The 18,398-nt window shown below is 43.6% G+C and overlaps 1 protein-coding gene across 3 annotated transcripts in view; it reads left to right on the forward strand.

Annotated features, from left to right (window-relative positions):
* The window catches only part of STK32B (serine/threonine kinase 32B), a 423,693-nt gene that overhangs the window by 389,654 nt on the left and 15,641 nt on the right, over positions 1-18,398 (forward strand). For all 3 annotated transcript variants that reach the window (XM_023206694.3, XM_023206695.3, XM_023206696.2), the window contains 2 exons: positions 386-517; positions 1,982-2,046. In XM_023206694.3, coding sequence (XP_023062462.1) covers positions 386-517; positions 1,982-2,046 — 197 coding nt within the window. The remainder of the gene's footprint in view (positions 1-385; positions 518-1,981; positions 2,047-18,398) is intronic.

The following is an 18,398-nucleotide window of genomic DNA, read 5'->3' on the forward strand; positions in this document are numbered from 1 at the left end:
ATTCTTAAGTTATTTAGAATGATTTTTCTAAAAAAGATAGTCATGACAGGACAATGTGCATAGGATAAAATAATAAGTGAAAAAATCAGATGCGAAAACTGAACTCAACCTAGCATGAAAAACAGGCATAGAAAGGGGCCTAAGGAAATACCTAGATGTTAATAGGAGTGGGGTTGCCCCAGGCGACCATGTGTGTAAATAAATGATGTATACAGTGAGAACATGTTGCTTCTTATTAGAAAACAGAAACAAAGGTCACCCGTGTATCCCACAGGGGTAGTTCATCATTACTTGTTGAGTGAGTGAATGACTGAATGAATGAAAAGAAAATTCAGTGACGGGTGGCATGCAGACAGACCATGTTTTCTTTTCTACTCCCCTTTAGAAAGGGAGGTTGAATTGTGATCCCACATTTGAGCTTGAAGAAATGATTCTAGAATCCAAGCCACTTCACAAAAAGAAGAAGCGGTTGGCAAAGAACAGATCCAGGGATAGCACCAAGGACAGCTGCCCGCTGGTGAGTGCTTCGCGGGAGAGAAATCCTGTGCTCATGGGGAAGTGACTGAGCCAGGCCACTGTTTAGCAAAAAGCGGATGTTTCACTCCTCCCTTCCAATTACCTTATTTTGCCGTAAATAAAATGCTACCATCAAACAAGTAGGGGGAAAGAGTGAAGGAAGGCATTCACGCTCCTGGCATTCCTTGAGTGCTATTCCTACAGCAGGAAGCTTGTGTAGCTCTAAGGCACAGGGAGGGACCCAGTGGTCCCGCTGCACCCTTGAGAAAAATGTTGGCCGGGCGCGGTGGCTCATGCCTGTAATCCCAGCACTTTGGGAGGCCGAGGTGGGCGGATCACAAGGTCAGGAGATCGAGACCACGGTGAAACCCCGTCTCTACTAAAAATACAAAAACTTAACTGGGCACGGTGGCGGGCACCTGTAGTCCCAGCTACTCGGGAGGCTGAGGCAGGAGAATGGCGTGAACCCAGGAGGCGGAGCTTGCAGTGAGCCGAGATCGCGCCACTGCACTCCAGCCTGGGGGACAGAGCGAGACTCCGTCTCAAAAAAAAAAAAAAAAAAGAAAAATGTTGTCCTGCAGAGGCCCCTAGGGCTGCATGATGACTTTTGTGGGTCCTGGGCACTTTGCCTCTGTGGGCCTCTGTATTCGTTTCCTGGGGCTGCCATAAGCTGGGTGGCTTATGACAACCCACATGTATTCTCTCACAGTTCTGGAGGCCAGAAGTCCAAACTCAGGGTCTCCACAGAGCCCGGCTCTCTCCAAAGGCTATAGGGGAGGGGTCGTCCTTGGCTCCCCAGGCTTCCAGTGGCGGCCAGCCTCCTTGTCCTTCGCTAACTCGCAGCTGCATGACTCCAGTCTCTCCCTCCATCACCGCATGGCCTTATTCTCTGTCTTCGCGTGTCTTCATTTGGCCTTCATATAAGGACCCCAGTCATTGGGCTTAGGACCTACCTAATTCACTGTGACTTCATCTTAACTGGATTACATCTGTAACGGTTCTATTTCCAAATAAGGTCACATTTATAAGTACTTGGGGGTTGGGACTCAGGATACATTTCAGAGGACACAATTCAACACACAACAACCTCTCCTCTATAAAAGTCTATTAAAAGTTGAGCCCCTGGCATGATGGTTGTGAATTTCTGGTTTTCCGTGCCTCTCACGTGGTCCTTAAGCGGTCAGGGAAATAAGCTCATGAATTTCAGCCCATATTCCATTCTAATGTGGCTTTTATGTTGGATTTAATGGCTTAATGTGGAGAAAAGCATCTTTGTCCACCAGGCTACCCTCAGACACAGCCACCCATGCAGTCAGGGCCAGCCCCAGACACTTAGCTTGTCTTGTGCCGGTCCCAAGCCTCTGAGGTTTCCATCTAGATCAATCTGCCGTCCTCTGATGCTCCGTCACTGTGTCTCCCTGGAACATGCTTTGTCATTTAGTCACCTCTCTGTGCTCTTTGACAGAATGGACACCTGCAGCAGTGTTTGGAGACTGTCCGGAAGGAATTCATCATATTCAACAGAGAGAAGTAAGTCTTTCACGCTGTACCCCTTGGGCAAAGCCCATCCTAAGTGACCCAGAGTCCCCCTGGCAGAATCACAGTCCCTGTCCCCCAAACCAGCCTTGACGATGAAAGGGAAGGTATTACTGGAGTGAGTCACAGGGCCCTGGTGGGGATGAAGCTCCTGGATTTTGAATTAGACAGGGCTGTGTTCTAATCCTGCCTCGCTGTGTGGCCTGAGCCAGTCTCTGGGAGCTCCCATGAGAGTGGGGAGGCTGCAGCAGCCCTGAGCGGGCACACGGGAACACAGGCGGCAAGGCAGGCTCACTGTGATGAAGAGTAAGAGCCTGGAGTCAAGTTGCCTGGGGCCAAGTCCTGGCTCTGCCACTGCAGAGTGACCTGACCCTGCCTGAGCCTCCTCGTCAGCATCAGTACAGTGTCTCCACTCCTTAACACGCGGGGCCGTGAGAATTAAATGAGGCTGTTGTCCCACAGCACCTGGCATGGAAGGGGTTGTCAACACGGGAAGGTAATGACTTGTTATTAATATTTACTTGGTACTTGGGTAAGGTGGGTGGGGGATGCTGGAACCTTAGCAGCCTGGGATGGGAAAAGAGACACAGGGAGTCTGGCGGGGGGCTAGATGGGGTGTGCCCTGGCCGTGGGACTGCCCTCTAAGGGGCTGGTCGCAAAGCAGGCAGACACCTCAGGTTCCGTTCCAGCCAATGATAATATCTAGGGGATGTATGGCCATGGCTGACTTGTCAGAGCTGGGGCTCCAGCAGAGGCAGCCGATGAGCCCCATCTGACCCACACTAAGCCAGGCTTTGGGTTGGTAGAGGCAGATCAGCGATGCTTCCTGCTCTCCAGAAGATTCAGATATTCATTGACTCAAAAATTCATTGATTGCTGGCCCTTATGCAATCCCCAGTATTCAACCGTTTTGGCTTTCAGCAGATGCTAGCAGCACAGGGGATACGTTGTAAGGCCAAGGGCAGCCCAGGGCAGTGCATATCACAGCAGACACCTGGCTTAGCCTGGATGGTTGGGGAAGTTCTCTAGTTGCTGTGCTGAGCTGGAGTCCTAAGGCGCATCTAGGGGAAGATGTGGCATTCCAGGAGTGGGAACAGTACACAAGAGTAGGAAGATGGCATGGCCGACACAGGGCCCTGCAGTTGGTTAGGAGGCTTGGATTACCAGAGCCTAGAGAGTTGGGAGAGGTGAGGGATGGGGCAGGGATGGGTGTTTGGATTCCAGCCACGGGCCAGTGGGCAGGACAGGGCCCCAGTCCCAGTTGACACTGGGGAGACAAAGGAGGCAGCAGCCTTTCACTGGGTGGCTACAGCTCTGAAGGCCAGTAGGTGCCCAGATCAGCACAGACACAGACACCAGGCTTGGGCAGCAAGCCTCACCTGCTAGGGGACCACATGCTGGGGTCTCCTGGCTCCAGCCAACAGCACAGGTGGGGCCTCTGCAGCCACAGCCCATCAGACTTGGGGAAGGTGGGGGCTGACGTCGTGAGTGGTTTCGGAGCTTATCCCAATTTCCCTGCAGTCCTGCCCGCTCTGAGACTCGTGGCCCTTCCCCCTGACTTACAAACCCGGACCCAGGAACTTCTGCTCGGAGAGCATCGGTGATCTTGGGCTCAGGCAGCCTTCATTCTCTGTGTATGGGCCATGGAGTCCGATGAGAGCAGCTGCTGGCAAATGTGAGCCTGCAAAAAGCTAAGCTGTGCGGAACCCAAGCAGACAGCAGTCGCATTTCACCTTTTGCTGTGTGCCAGAACATGCTTCAGTTTGGATTCTTCCTTTTAAAAGGAAATGAGAATGAGACATCCTTCCTTGTGTCATTTAGGAGTTGCGTCTGGCTGCTTTTAGCAGAAACCCCACCATATAGGAGCTTCAACCAAGTAGATGTTTTCTTTCTCACATGGAAATATGAATTGATGAGGGAAATGCAGTCGGCCTATGGACACCATTGAGATGTATCATTGGGAATTGGAAGTGAGAGTGAGGCTGGCATAGTTTACAGGAGTTGGCAAAAAAGAAAGAGGGGAGAAGTTGTGTGTTCCTGACAGTGGGGAGCAAGGGAGAGCATGGCCATGGGGGAAACTGTTGGCTGGGGTCTGAGCTGCAATTTCTGCTGCTTCATCCTGTCTTTGCTCACCTAAGTGCTTCCTCCATGGCCCTGATGGCTGATAGGCTTCCTGACACAGCAGGCATACAGGCTTACTGCCAATAAAGATATCCAGGTGAGAGGGCTTGGCTGTGTCCCCCAAGATGCTATATGAGCATCAGCCGACTCCACCTCCACCTCATCTTGTGGGAAGAGAGCCATGCTCCATCTACCCACAGCCCTCCCTGCTGCAGTTTCTCAGCAGTAAAAAATGCCTATGAGAAGCTGATTCATGATGCATGATTGCCCCAAACCAAGCATTTTTCCTTTAAACAAACAAACAAAAAAAAAAGTGAGACCTGTTTATCCTCCACTTCTGTCTGGAATCCCATGTTAGAGGCACTTGCTGTGCTGGCACGTTTAAGAAATATATTGGCTCGGTTCAGAAAGGCGGGACAACTCAAAGCAGGGTTGGTGGGGGAGCTTTCAGGCTATAGGTAAATTTAAACATTTTCTGGTTGACCCTTGGTTGAGTTTATCTGAAGACCTGGGATCAATGGAAAGGAATGTTTAGGTTAAGATAAAGGATTTGGAGACCAAGTTTTATTGTGCAGAGGAATCTCTCAGATAGCAGACTTCAGAGAGACAGCAGGCTGTAAAATGTTTCTTATGGGAACTGAAAGGGTGCCTGGCTCTTAATTGACTGTCTCCTGGATCTGGAAAGAAAGGAAGGAAAACAAAGGGGAAAGGGAATTCTCTATAGAATGTGATTTTTCCCACAAGAGACTTTGCAGGGCAATTTCAAGGTATGACAAGGAAATCTATTTTGGGGTTAAATATTTTTTCCTTGTCTCTTAATGTTTTTTTTGTTTGTTTGTTTTTGTTTTTGTTTTTGTTTTTTGAGATGGAGTCTCGCTCTGTCACCCAGGCTGGAGTGCAGTGGCCGGATCTCAGCTCACTGCAAGCCCCGCCTCCCAGGTTTACGCCATTCTCCTGCCTCAGCCTCCCGAGTAGCTGGGACTACAGGCGCCCGCCACCTCGCCCGGCTAGTTTTTTGTATTTTTTAGTAGAAACGGGGTTTCACCATGTTAGCCAGGATGGTCTCGATCTCCTGACCTCGTGATCCGCCTGTCTCGGCCTCCCAAAGTGCTGGGATTATAGGCTTGAGCCACCGTGCCCAGCCATCTCTTAATGTTATACCAGGGTCAGATTGAAAGTAAATCATGATACATGGGGTCAAATAAAATCCGTCTGATGAGAATTTATGATTTATAGAGCATGACTCCCCAGACTCCTTAGATAGGAATTTGGGTAAGATAAAAAGTCAGAGCTTAGTCCTCCACACACACACACACACACAAATAATAAACCACCTATCCCAACTCTTTGAGCCACAAGAGCGAAAGCTTCATGTATGTTGACTTGCCAGTGTCCACACAGCCTCCCAGATTGCCAGTGCTGCAAATGGAAATCCAATTTTTGTCCTACTAGGACACCTTGTAGGACATTTAATTACAACTAGCTTCCTTCCCTCTCACAATGTTGAGACAGAGTTTGCCAACCTGTATACACACCCCCTGCTAAAGAGAAGTAAAAACCACGCTGGACCATTTTTTCCCTTACTCACTTTCCCATCTACTCAGCACACATGGATGGCGCACCAGCCCCAGATGCTAGGGGCTGTGAAATCACAGGTGGTACACACCCCCTGCTAATGAAAAGTAAAAACCACGCTGGACCATTTATTCTCTTACTCACTTTCCCATCTACTCAGCACACATGGATGGTGCACCAGCCCCAGGTGCTAGGGGCTGTGAAACCACAGGTGGGACAGTAAAAAGACACTGTGGTCCTTGCCCAGTAGAAGAGAGACCCATCTCAGACCAGAGACCAGGTTGCCATTGCCAGTTTCATGCCCTGGTCTTCCCTGGCTTTTGGACCTCTCTGGAGACCCCTGTGACTCCTGGGGCTGGATTCCATCCCCTCCGCCTGTTTGCTCACCCACTTCAGGTCCTGACCCTCAGACACTCTTGTATGTACTCCCTCCTAACACTTTCCATTCGTTTGGGCCTTCTGCCCTGACCCCCCAGGATAAGGTCTGCAGAACCAGCTGGGGTGGAGGGGCATCATGAGACATTCATTACAGTGATGGCAGGAACTTAGCTTTACTGATCTTCATTTTCTCCATCTGAAAAATGGGAGGATGTCCACGCTGCAATTATCACAAAAATAGCTGCCGTTCATAAAGTACACCCTACAGTGCAGGCCGATGACACACATTGATTCATCTTACCCTTTAAGGAGGTATCATTGTCCCCGTGTTAGAGATAAGGCAACAAGGCGAAAAGAAGTCAAGTGAGCTCCCCCAGGCAACTCAACTAGTAAATGGCAGAACTGGGATTCTGATCTAATGCTGCCAGACTCCAAAGCCTGCATTCTTCCCACTATATCTCACTGCCACTCAGAATTCTACAGAGCCAGGAAATGTATAGGGAAAGAACAAGAGAAATGATATGAATGGGTATGGAAGCCTTTTTAAATGTTGTTGTTTTTTAAACCACAATGCACAAAGCAAGCTGGTCTCTCTCATCTAGGAGGCCAGGCCTCACCTGTGGGTAGTCTGCTGTGGATTGATGTTGATGTTAACTGACTCCATCCTAGATGTGTGTAAAAGCTCGATTTGAGGTTTATTTGCTGGACATTTTATTCTATTCCTACATAGTGCCTTGCCTTCGAAAAATGCCTCTGGCCTGATTTATCACAAATTTTACTATGTGTCCCACTCTCACTGATTGAAATTCTCTGTCACAGAGGACTTCCTTCTGGCATCTCATGGTTGAATCAGGAGGATAAGGGCACACACATTCATCACTCAGGATTGTGGTCACAAAGCTGGCAATTAATTTGATAAGTTGTCTAAAAACCTAAATGTGCCTGCCATTGAGGAGATAACTAGCCAATGTGTATCAGCAGAATTGAGCTACCCCTAGTAATATATGCAAAATCCCTTTTCATTTCCTCTCGAGTTATAGATAACTGGACTGTGGGCTAGTCCTATAACTGAGCTCTCAGGGCCAACTGTAAGTGCTTCATACCTTTGTCTTGGTTCATGGATTCCTATTTGAGCAATGCAAGCATATCTAATTCCTTTGGAGCATGGAAAAGTCATCCCATGCTATCTTCTTTCCAGGTCCAGATTGAATGACCCAGGATTCAGTGGGAAGAGGCAGACTGCCCTGGGTTTGAATTCAGCCTCCCAAAGTCACATGATTACTAAGTGGCAGACCCAGGGTTAGGACCAGACAGTCTGGCTTCAAGCCCAGGCCCTTAACACTGTGCCATGCTACTTCGTTCTGCAGAGACTTTGTCACCATGAATGCTCACTGTTTGCTCTCTGCCCTGCTCCCAATCCTTTCAACAATGAGCCTGGCACACAGATAATGCTGGTGGAAAGGAGGAGGGGAAAGATGGGGGAGGGAGGGTGACATCAGCGAATGGGTAGATAGTGAATGATAAAAGTGATGGATGGATGGTGAGTGGGTGGATGAGTAGATGGATGGGGGTTCTGGACAGATGGATGTATTGATGGGTGAGTGGATGATGAATGGGTGAGGTGTATAGATGAATGGATGGGTGAATATGCAGATGGGTAGGTGTATGGGAATTGGACAGGTGGGTGGGTGAATGTGTAGCTAGATTAAGGGGTGTTCAGGTAGTTGGGTGAGGGTGGACAGGAGGGATAGATGGATAGACATGAGAATGGATAGATGGAAGGATGGGGTAGGTGAATGGGCAGATTAATAAGTAAGTGGATGGGTGGGTGGATGGATGGAAAGATGGGGTAGATGAATGGGTAAATGGATAAGTAGATAGATGCATAAATAAGTGGGTAACAAATGGATGAGTGGGCAGATGTGTTCATGGTGGTGGATGAATGGTGGTTAGGTGGACAGTTGAGAGTACAGGTATAATAAGAAAAACACAGGCTCTGAAGCCCCCTCAGAATTAGATTAGAATCTAAGCTTTATAAGCCTGCAGGTAGATGGATGGATGCCTCTAGAAGAGTATGTCCTTCTTGATTCTGCCTCCTGGCTCAGAAATAGAACCTGGTGGTGAGGCATTGCCCACACCTCATTTAGTTACTGTTATAGGCCTCCAATACTCAGGGTGACAGTGTGCCATGTGTCAGAGTCCAATAAAATATATAGATAAATCTCTAAAATTAAAATATTTTAGGGTATCTGTGTTAGTCTGTTTTGCATTGCTATAAAGGAATACCTGAGACTGGTTAATTTATATAGAAAAGAAGTTTATTTGGCTTAATGGTTCTGCACTCCATACAAGAAGGATTGCACCAGCATCTGCTTCTGGTGAGGCCTCAGGAAGCTTCCAATCATAGCACAAGGCACAGAGTGAGCTGGCGTCACACATGGCAAGAAAGAGAGTGAGAGAGAGAGAGGAGGCGCTCCCAGGCTCCTTTAAACAACCAGCTGTCACATGAACTAACAGAGTGAGAACTCACTTATAACTGCAAGGACAGCACCAAGCCATTCATAGAAGGATCCACCCCCATGACCCAAATACCTCTTACTTGACTCCAACGTTGGAGGTCACATTTCAACATGAGATTTGAAAGGGACACACCTCCAAACAATATCAGTAGCCATCACCCAAATAGCATACATTGTACCCATTAAGTAATTTCTCAGCATCCATTCTAAAGCCCTGACTTCACCACTGTGCAATCTATCCATGTAACAAAATTACACTTGTACCCCATAAATTTATACAAATGAAATTTTAAAATCAAATTAAAATGTTTTATTTGGGAGGAAAGAATTGCAATTCAGGGCATACATGCAGATGGGGTGGTCTTTAGTATGTCCAAAGAACAAAGAGAAGTTTAGAGGTTTCATAAGGAGAAATGTTACATATTGCTCTTTGAGAAATTTCATTGGCACTAGTAGGATGTTGAGGAGTTGGCAAGTTCTGATTGTTAAATAATAGCAGTGGGCAAAACTAGTCTTAGAATTGCAGCAGGTCATTTACTCTATTTCAGTTGGGAATGACAAGAATGACCCAGTTCATATGATTAGTTTTTGCGTGTTCCCTTTTTGGTCTGAAGCTCTGTCTCTGAAAGTGTCATTGATCGACCATGCTGTAGTTAGGCTTAATTATCCCTCAGCTCCAGGATGGATCTGTCCCAGTTGTCTCTGTCCCATGTTGCGGGGAAGATATGTGGGTCTTTGTCAGGGATCCAGACCACAGTAAAGTAACAAAAAGTTCAGAAGGAAAAATCTTCTCAGAGTGAGTTTGTCTGTGGTCTAGTATTGATTTCCATCTTATTAGTCCACGGGCATCAGCAGTCATCTTGAAGTGTTGCGTTTAACATGATCCTGTTAGGAGAGTTGGCATCACAAAGATTGGAGAGGCAATAAGAGTAAAGTTTAAAAATTATAATACAATTATAATAAGATAAATAATTAACAACAATACAATTAGTTTGTACAATGATTTTGAACTCAGAGCCCAAGCCTAAGGGCAAAAAACTAAAATCTAAAGACCGTGGGGGAAACTGGGTGAGACGTATTGGAGCCATTGAGTCACATTTTATGACTGGATTGAATTAAAGAAGAAAATGTCAACTTGACAAAAGAAATCACCAATATAACTTGACCAGAAAGCTGTGCGAGGGTTATTGTCAAAGCTGCCTAGAGCAATTACTTATTGTGAAATGTGAATTACAGCATTATCCTGCCAAATGAAAAAGGTAGCATCGGGGAGGGGAAGAGTCTCATTCTGATATGGAGTCTTGTGCTGACACCTTAGGATAAGCTGTTTATAGTGTAGAAAACACCCCCTTCTTATTTTGGTTTGCAGTTTAAATGTCTCTGGTTATGGCATCAGGAAGCTTTGTGAACCTTCTTTGTGGCCCACACATGAGGCATGAAACCTGCTTCTTAAAATGTATCTAGTTTCAGTGTATCAGGCTTTAGGAACAAAGCAAGTCTCATTTTAGTAATTTTATTTAAAAAAGAAAGGAAGTTGAATTGGAAGAATTCCAGTTTAGGACCTAGGCTAGTCTATAGGTAGATAACAAGAATTCAAAAACAATGTACAGAGTTACAACCCAATAACAGGTGTATTATGGTTTTTCCTTGGAAACTTTTTCTCTATAGTGATCATATAGGGATCTCAGATTTAAAGTCTCTTGAGGCTAGGAAGCCACACCAAGGCAAACTTTAGATTTTACTTAGAGTCTTGTATTAGTCAGGGCTGCCTAGAAGGACAGAACTAATAGGATTTATGAAGGGGAGTTTATTAGGAGAATTACCTCACATGATCACAAGGCCAAGTCTCACAACAGGCCGTCTGCAAGTTGAGGAGCCAGGAAGCCAGTCCCAGTCCCAAAGCCTCAAAAGTAGGGAATCCGATAGTGCAGGCTTCAGTCTGTGGCTGAAGGCTCCAAAGCCCCTGGCAAATCTAAAACTGGAAGTCCAAGAATCTAAAAGCTGAAGAATTTGGAGTCTGATGTTCAAGGGAAGGAAACATCCAGCATGGGAGAAAGATGGAAGCCAGGAGACTTAGCTAGTCTGGTCTTCCCATGTTCTTCTGCCTGCTTTTATGGTGCCCACCCAGATTGAGGGTGGGTCTGAGTCTTCCAGTCCACCGACTCAAATGTGAATCTCCTTTGGCGACACCCTTACAGACACATCCAGGAACATCCTTCAACCCAGTCAAGTCGACACTCAATATTAACCATCACAAGACTTAAGGTTCCTGGGCCCACCAGGAAGTGACAATTGTTATTTACTCATTATAAGATGGGGATGCTTAAAATCAGGTACTTTGTGCATATTTTTAATATGACATTTCAGTCAAAACCTTGATAATATACCCCATGTTTGAAATTGTATTCAACTATAAAGAGAGGGCAGAATTTTATTGGATTTATGCAAATAACCGTATTACCATATGAATACTCACAGCTATTTCTACTATATGTAGAATTTTAAGAAAATAACCAGAATTATGCCTGATAACCTATCAGATTTCTATGAATTTACATAATTATTGAAACATTCATATCGACATGTCCATAAATGTAAGTGAAATAAGATCATTTATCATTTGACAGTTTTTCTTATATGATTTATCAAATAAACCTAATCATTTACTGCCTCTGCAAGATGAGAGATGTATCCTTTGGTACCTTGCAGGCGTCCAACTAGAAAACCCCAAAGTCAATTTTAAGTAAAAAAAAACAAAAAACAAAAAAACAAACAAACAAAAAAAACCCTTAATGTAGGATGTGATTATGGGGAAGTTTGTTAAAGATCTTAAAAGGCTCAGAACATTTGATCAAAACAGAATCACATGTCACTGTAAAATAATAATCATTCACTTAACCAAAGCGACAATCAAAAGACTCCAAAAGCAATACAGAAAACTACAAACCCTTTCAAAGCTCAGTTTTCTTATGCAATAAAAACCTAATAAAGGCCACACAGAAAATTATCTTGTTAAAACATAAAATCTTTCTTTCTTAGGACAAATACCAAAAACATAAAGAAAAACCTTCTGCAGTATGATTGTTTCTCCTTATAGGAAGCTCATTTAGATAACCCGGAATTATAGGACACAGAAATAATGTATCCAATGATATGAGTATACACTAAAATATAAAGGAATGCAAACAAGAAAACTAGTACCTTAAGCAGAGGAATACATGGCTCTGAGTAACAACATTTGAGGTTTCTGGTTATGACAAAAAACTCAGACATATCAAGAAAAACCAAGAGTACAGAATTAAGTTATACTGAAGAAAAACATTGCCTTTTTTAGACCTTCAGATAAATGTTCCAGCATCAGGCCATAACAGCAGAGTTAGAACCGGAGAAAGATTTCATGGGAGCTGACAAAAACATTGAAGGAAAAAATTCTCATCCCAGGTCTTCTGAATGGGAGAAAAAACTGAGGTCAAAGACGTATGACTCCAAAGGCACATACAGGGAGGTATAGCAAAAGTTGAACCTCTGAGAAATTTCAAAAGTAAAACATTACCTCAAGAATGAAATGACCATTTTGAATGAAGAGAACAGCACTTTTAACCTGAAACTAGGGAAATTAAATAGATCTCAGGAATAAGATTACTGTAAAGAAACAGATCTTAGGCCAGGTGTAGTGGCTCACACCTGTAATCCCATTTGGGATGCCTGAGCTCATGAGTTCGAGACCAGCCTGGGCAACATGGCAGGGAGGCTAAGGTGGGAGGATCACTGGAGCCCAGGAGGTTGAGGCTGCAATGAGCCAAGATCACTACATTGTGCTCCAGCCTGGGTGACAGAGGAAGACCCTGTCTCAAAAAAAAAAAAAAAAAGAAAAGAAAAATACCTTAGAATTGAAAATCAATGTAAGATTCGTGGGGTGCAGTGGCTAATGCCTGTAATCCCAGCACTTTGGGAGGCTGAGGTGGGCAGATCACGAGGTCAGAAGATTGAGACCAGCCTGACCAACATGGTGAAATCCTGTCTCTACTAAAAATACAAAAATCAGCTGGGCTTGGGGGACACATGCCTGTAATCCCAGCTACTCAGGAGGCTGAGGCAAGAGAATTATTTGAACCCAGGAGGTGGAAGTTGCAGTGAGCCGAGATCATGCCACTGCACTCCAGCCTGGGCGACAGAGCAAGACTCCGTCTGAAAAAAAAAAAAAAAGTAATGTAAAATTTTATGGTGTAATGGTGAACACTCTGGACTTGGAATCCAGAATTAAAAATAAAAACATCTTGCAATTTTATTAAGAGCAGATCAATACTTCAAAGACATCTTTTTTTAATTTAAATATAGGGAACCTTTTTTTTGTAGTTTTTTGCTGATGTATTTTGAATATCAAAGCTCAATTGTTAGAAAGGTTATCATAAATAATTCCTTTTAATTGTAGCCAACTTGATCACATACAACATTACTTTCATACGTTTCCCTTTCACAAGCCTTTCTGTGACTCACATAGACCATGCATGACATGCCTTAAATATTCTGCTTTGTCTTCTGCCTCCTCCTTCTTAAACAACTCAGTCATTTTATTTTAGGATAAAAATTTACCACACAAGATTCTTTCTTATTCAAAATTAGTCTCTTTTCTTTGCAACCTTCCTTACCAAAAATTTACCTTCATATGCATAACTTTCTTCACATCTTTCTCTCCTACTTACTGATTCTTTTATATCTTGTTTCTGTTTTCTTGCTAGATCTGTATTTTAAAACCACCTTTAAATAGCCTCTGAATTAGACGAAACATTTTTTCTCAATAAAGAACATATTTTGTCTTTCTTATAATAATTGTTATTAAAAACTTCATTTTTTTATATTTTATATATTAATTAAAATTTTTAACTCTCAGTAATCTTGAATTTTAGTAAAACTCTAGGAAGCAAGATCTTTAATTGTCTGTCATGTATCAACATTGTGAATGAGAACCAGTTTATAATTTGAAGTCTTAGTTGAAAATGACCCAGACATTTAATGAGTACCTATTAATTAAACATAACCTTAAGATTTTAAATCACATGAAAAGTTTATTCATAGACATTTGTCCAGTTTACATTTTTCTGCTTTATAGCTTACCTAAATTACTTATGAGAATTGAGCTATCAGACAAAGGTAATCATCATTTCAAGTTATTTCTCTATTAATAATTTTTTAGCCTGTAAATAGCAATTGTTTACCGAAGCAAAAACCCTAAAGTTAAATGCATGGTGTCCTGTCAATAACTCAGAATATATGTCTGCTTTTATTAAATTAGCAATACTAAATTAATTCTATTCATCAAGTAATTGCAGGAAGATCATTTTGTTTTAGGCTGGGTTCATAGCCTTATGATCTTAAAACGTATAGAAAAAGCAAAATATAAAACTGTCTGACAAATAAACCCAGGCAAAAAAAAAATGTATGTAGACAATTACATTTTAATTTTATTTCATTAACAATTTTATTTTTATTTTTATTTACTATTTTTTTTTTTTTTTTTTGAAATGCACTCTTGCTCTGTCGCCAGGCTGGAGTGCTGTGGCACAATCTTGGCTCACTGCAACCTCTGCCTCCCAGTTCCAAGCGATTCCCCTGCCTCAACCAACTAGTTTACCAAAGATTTACTTAAGTGACATGAACTTTATAAAATTGATTAATTACTGTATATTTTATATGAGTGCTCATTTATTTAAATCAGTCAAAACAAAATTTCTTAAGAGATTTCTGGCTGGCTACATCAGATTTTATTATGTAGACAGAAGATACAATGTAGTATGTATATATATACATAAACACATCTAGACATATATACATACAAATGAAGATCTTGTGCTTTTTATTTTAGAATTTTTTCATGGGATGGTAATACAAACTCACGGGTTTACAAATGATGGTTGGATCCAAATTATTTTTTGAAAAAAATGAGATAAGACTAAATTTTAAGATTTTTTTTTTAATTAGGTAATCTTTTTTTTTCTTTTTTTTTTTTTTAGACAGTCTCACTCTGCCACCCAGGCTGGAGTGCAGTGGCATGATCTTGGCTCACTGCAACCTCCACCCCCCAGGTTCAAGCAGTTCTCCTGCCTCAGCCTCCCGAGTAGCTGGGATTACAGGTGTGCGCTACCACGCTCAGTGAATTTTTGTATTTTTAGTAGAGATGGGGTTTCACCTTGTTGGCAAGGCTGGCCTTGAACTCCTGACCTCAGGTGATCCACCCACAGCCTCCCAAAGTGCTGGGATTACAGGTTTGACCCACCACACCTGGCCTATTAGACAGTCTTATGAAGGCTGTGAACCAAATTTGGGGTAAGGCAGTTTAAGTTGCCAATATACTGAATTGGACAAAGAATAATGTGACTAAATTATGTCAGGAGGCCCAAAAGATAAGTTATTTTATTATAGCAGAGCTTGTACCATATTTTCCTGGTCTTAAGTCTTTGTCCTTGAAGATCAAAATGTTGCAGTTCCCTTTTAGTATGAAGAGAATGTCTTTTACATGGAAATTTTTTCTTTGCTTTAAAAAAAAAAACAGCATGAAGATCAAAGTGATTTTATTTCATTTCTGCTGGTTTGCAAGTGTTCTTCATAGATATTATGTCAGACTAGCTAAGGAGTTTTGGACAGAGAGTTTAGCTTAGAGAAGGATAAAGAAAAGAAATTGTGAGAAGGATGGGAAGAGCTCTGGAGAGAAAAGAATTTCAACTAGTTTTAAGACAGTATATTGTAGTGAGGCAATCTTTGAGTACTGAACAATTCTCTTTTTTTTAGCCTCAAGATATCAGTGAGCTATCATATCTTATTTGAAATCCATTATTTTATAGTCATGGTATTTTAATTCAGTTTTAAGAACGCAGACTCTTTAAACAATCCTTGCAGTGTTTGAACATGTTACCAGCTGGAGTCCCAGAAAATATGTTGGCCTGCCTTTGAACTTTGAGAGCCCCATTTTGTGAATGTTCTGGTCTAATGTCAAATACACAAAAGCCAATTAAACACAAGTGCTGAAGGCAAAAAGTCCAAATAAATGCCAACACAGACAGGAAATAAAGTCTATATTTACTAAGAAGGATGATAAGCCACCTCTTCAACTGAGGGTAAGAGGAAATATCCCATCACCAAGGCCTCAACCCGAATGGAACCTCCCAGCTCTGTCCTCTGGTTCCTGCCCACTTCACTAGGATAATGTATTTTAACCATGACCACCTTTCCCAGTTGCCCTATCTGGAGAGCTGCAAGCCACGGGGGCAGAGGAACTGCCCACCTTGGTCCTGGGCCTTTGCAGGAAGGGTTGGGGGAAGGAACCACCAATTCACTGTCTTATGAAACACTGTTGCTGCTGGTATTTCAGTGTTATCTGAAGGACTTACTCAAGTACCAGCATTGTTGCAAACACTAGGCATTCCCACTGTGCACACACTCACATTCACACACACAACTGTGACCTGTCAAAGGGCATAGACTGTTGTAGTCATCTTAGGATAACCCTCAGGACCCTGCATATAACAAGCATATAGAGAGGCTTGCTGGGTGAAACAGCTCTTTCATTTAAATCAAGACAACAGGTGTTGACAACCCACTCTGCAATCTGTTGGAAAGAAACATATTAGTTTTAAAATTCAGGCTAAAACCTCATTTTCAGAACAAGGTAGAACTAAGAGTAATTATTATTATTCCCAGCCCTATACTAGATATTTTACATGTATTCTCTCTATGATCCCCTTAGCCTCCTGCAAAGTGAACGATATAATTCCTAGTTTTACATAAGAAAGCTGAGGCTAAGAAGAAGATAAAGCGACTTGACTAACATAACCCAAGTAGAAAGTGTTGCGAGCTAGGATGTGAGTTGAGTTCTTCCCTGCTCTAAAAATTCTCATTGCCTCCTTAAATGTCTCCATTCCGTACTTGCTGCCGCCATCCACAGGCAGTGACAGCTGTGGTATAGTGAGTGAACTTTAACTTGAAGATCAGAAACAGAGGGACACTGACATCTTCCAACACGTGAAAGGTGACCAAGTGGCCAACTGCTAGGAAATGCAGTGTTTGGAATCACACCCCCTCAACATAGTTTGTAATAGGATATTTTGTAAGTCTGTGTTTAACTGTTTGGATATTTACTTGTGGGATTATTTCATTAGTGCCTGTCTCCCCTTTCGACATTGAGCTCCTCGACGACAAACAATATGACTGTTCGGCTTGCCAGAGGATCCGCTGCTCCTAGACATGGTGGCTGGTACACTAGTGGGCAGTTAATACATGTATACTGAATGAATGACAGCTGGGACTCACCACCTTTACTGACTGTGAGCCTGCGCAATATAAATATATGATGTAAACAAAAATATAAATGATTTGCTCCAGATGACCACCAGAGTACGTGCCAGAGAATAGGCAAGTAAGCAGGGTAAAAGAAAACTTTATTAACTGCCAATGTGAAGGGGGGGGTGGCGAGGTTCACCGGTCTCCGGCGGTGGAGGCTGACGAAGTCGCTCTGGCGTTCTCGAGCGAGGTTCCTAGGTCCGCACACGAGCAGGGGCCAAGGAAGTTCGCACCGCGCGCCCGCCGGGAGCGGCTTTAATGTCCTGGGCCCAGGAGTGGGAGGGCAGTGGGCGGGACATAGGCGGGTCGGGGGCGGGACATAGGCGGGGCGGGGGCAGGGCGGTAGGCGCGGCTAGGTAGGTTTCAATTTTCTTCGTCAAACGTCAGACCGCGACTGCGCAGTTGGCCTGTGTCTTTCCCGGGCGAGGCAAAGTTGACAATGAAAAACCCGGAAATGCGCCATTTTAGTCCCTTTGTTCTTTTGTTCCCTCCCTCCCTCCATCCAGACAGTCCAACCTTTTATTGATTATAGTGATAGGGGGCGTCATTGTCTGTCTAGCTGCTTCCTGCTGTTAGGGGGCGTTGTTATGAGGGTCTATGGTTCGCACCTGGACATAGGGATGTAGGAGCATCTGGTTGAAGGCGACACGGGTGATCTCTTGAACTTTGGCTCGGAGAAATTTGATTAAAACAGGAGTGAAACATAAGACAGAGGATTAGTATGGGAATTAGGAATGGGAGCATCTGCTGTATTACGGGCAGCAGCCATACCGGTGGTCCGGGGGTGAAGGGGGTATTGTAGGTTTTTAATTCTGCTTTAATACTGTTTAGGGTTTGGATGTTAGTATCTACTAGTCCTGACTCGTTTATGTAATAGCAGCATTCTTCTCCTAAGAAGAGACATGTTCCTCCTTTTTTGGCAGTAAGTAAATCTAATGCTCACCTATTTTGTGCTGCTGCCTGGGCCACTGAGGTAATTTGATGCTGCAGAGAGGCCAGGCTTTCAGCTGAAGCCTCTATGGCCTCTTGGATTTGAGCTGTTAGAGATTGGGTAGACTGTACCGAGTAGGCAAGTGCCCCAGTTCCAAGCCCTGACGCCACTAAGGAGGAGGCCAGGGAGACTCTGATGACTAGGGGAAGGAAGACAGCCCGTTTTTGGAGATCATTAGGAGGAGGGTTAAATTGTATGATGAGTTCAGCTACTTCTGCTTTGCTATATAAGGTTAAACTAGGTACTAGGGACACTGGGACACAGAGGGATTGACCGATGGATGTGTGATTAAGGACCTTGAAGAGGGTTTTGTTGCACTAGAAATAACCTCCAATGGGAGCTATCTGGGTCTTAGCGGGTGGCTGGGTATAATTACACCAGGAGGTGTTTGGGGTAGAGTAGCAGAAAGGAAGGATTGGACTTTCTGG

Source organism: Piliocolobus tephrosceles, chromosome 3 (assembly GCF_002776525.5).
Source record: "Piliocolobus tephrosceles isolate RC106 chromosome 3, ASM277652v3, whole genome shotgun sequence".
Classification (NCBI taxonomy): Eukaryota; Metazoa; Chordata; class Mammalia; order Primates; family Cercopithecidae; genus Piliocolobus; species Piliocolobus tephrosceles.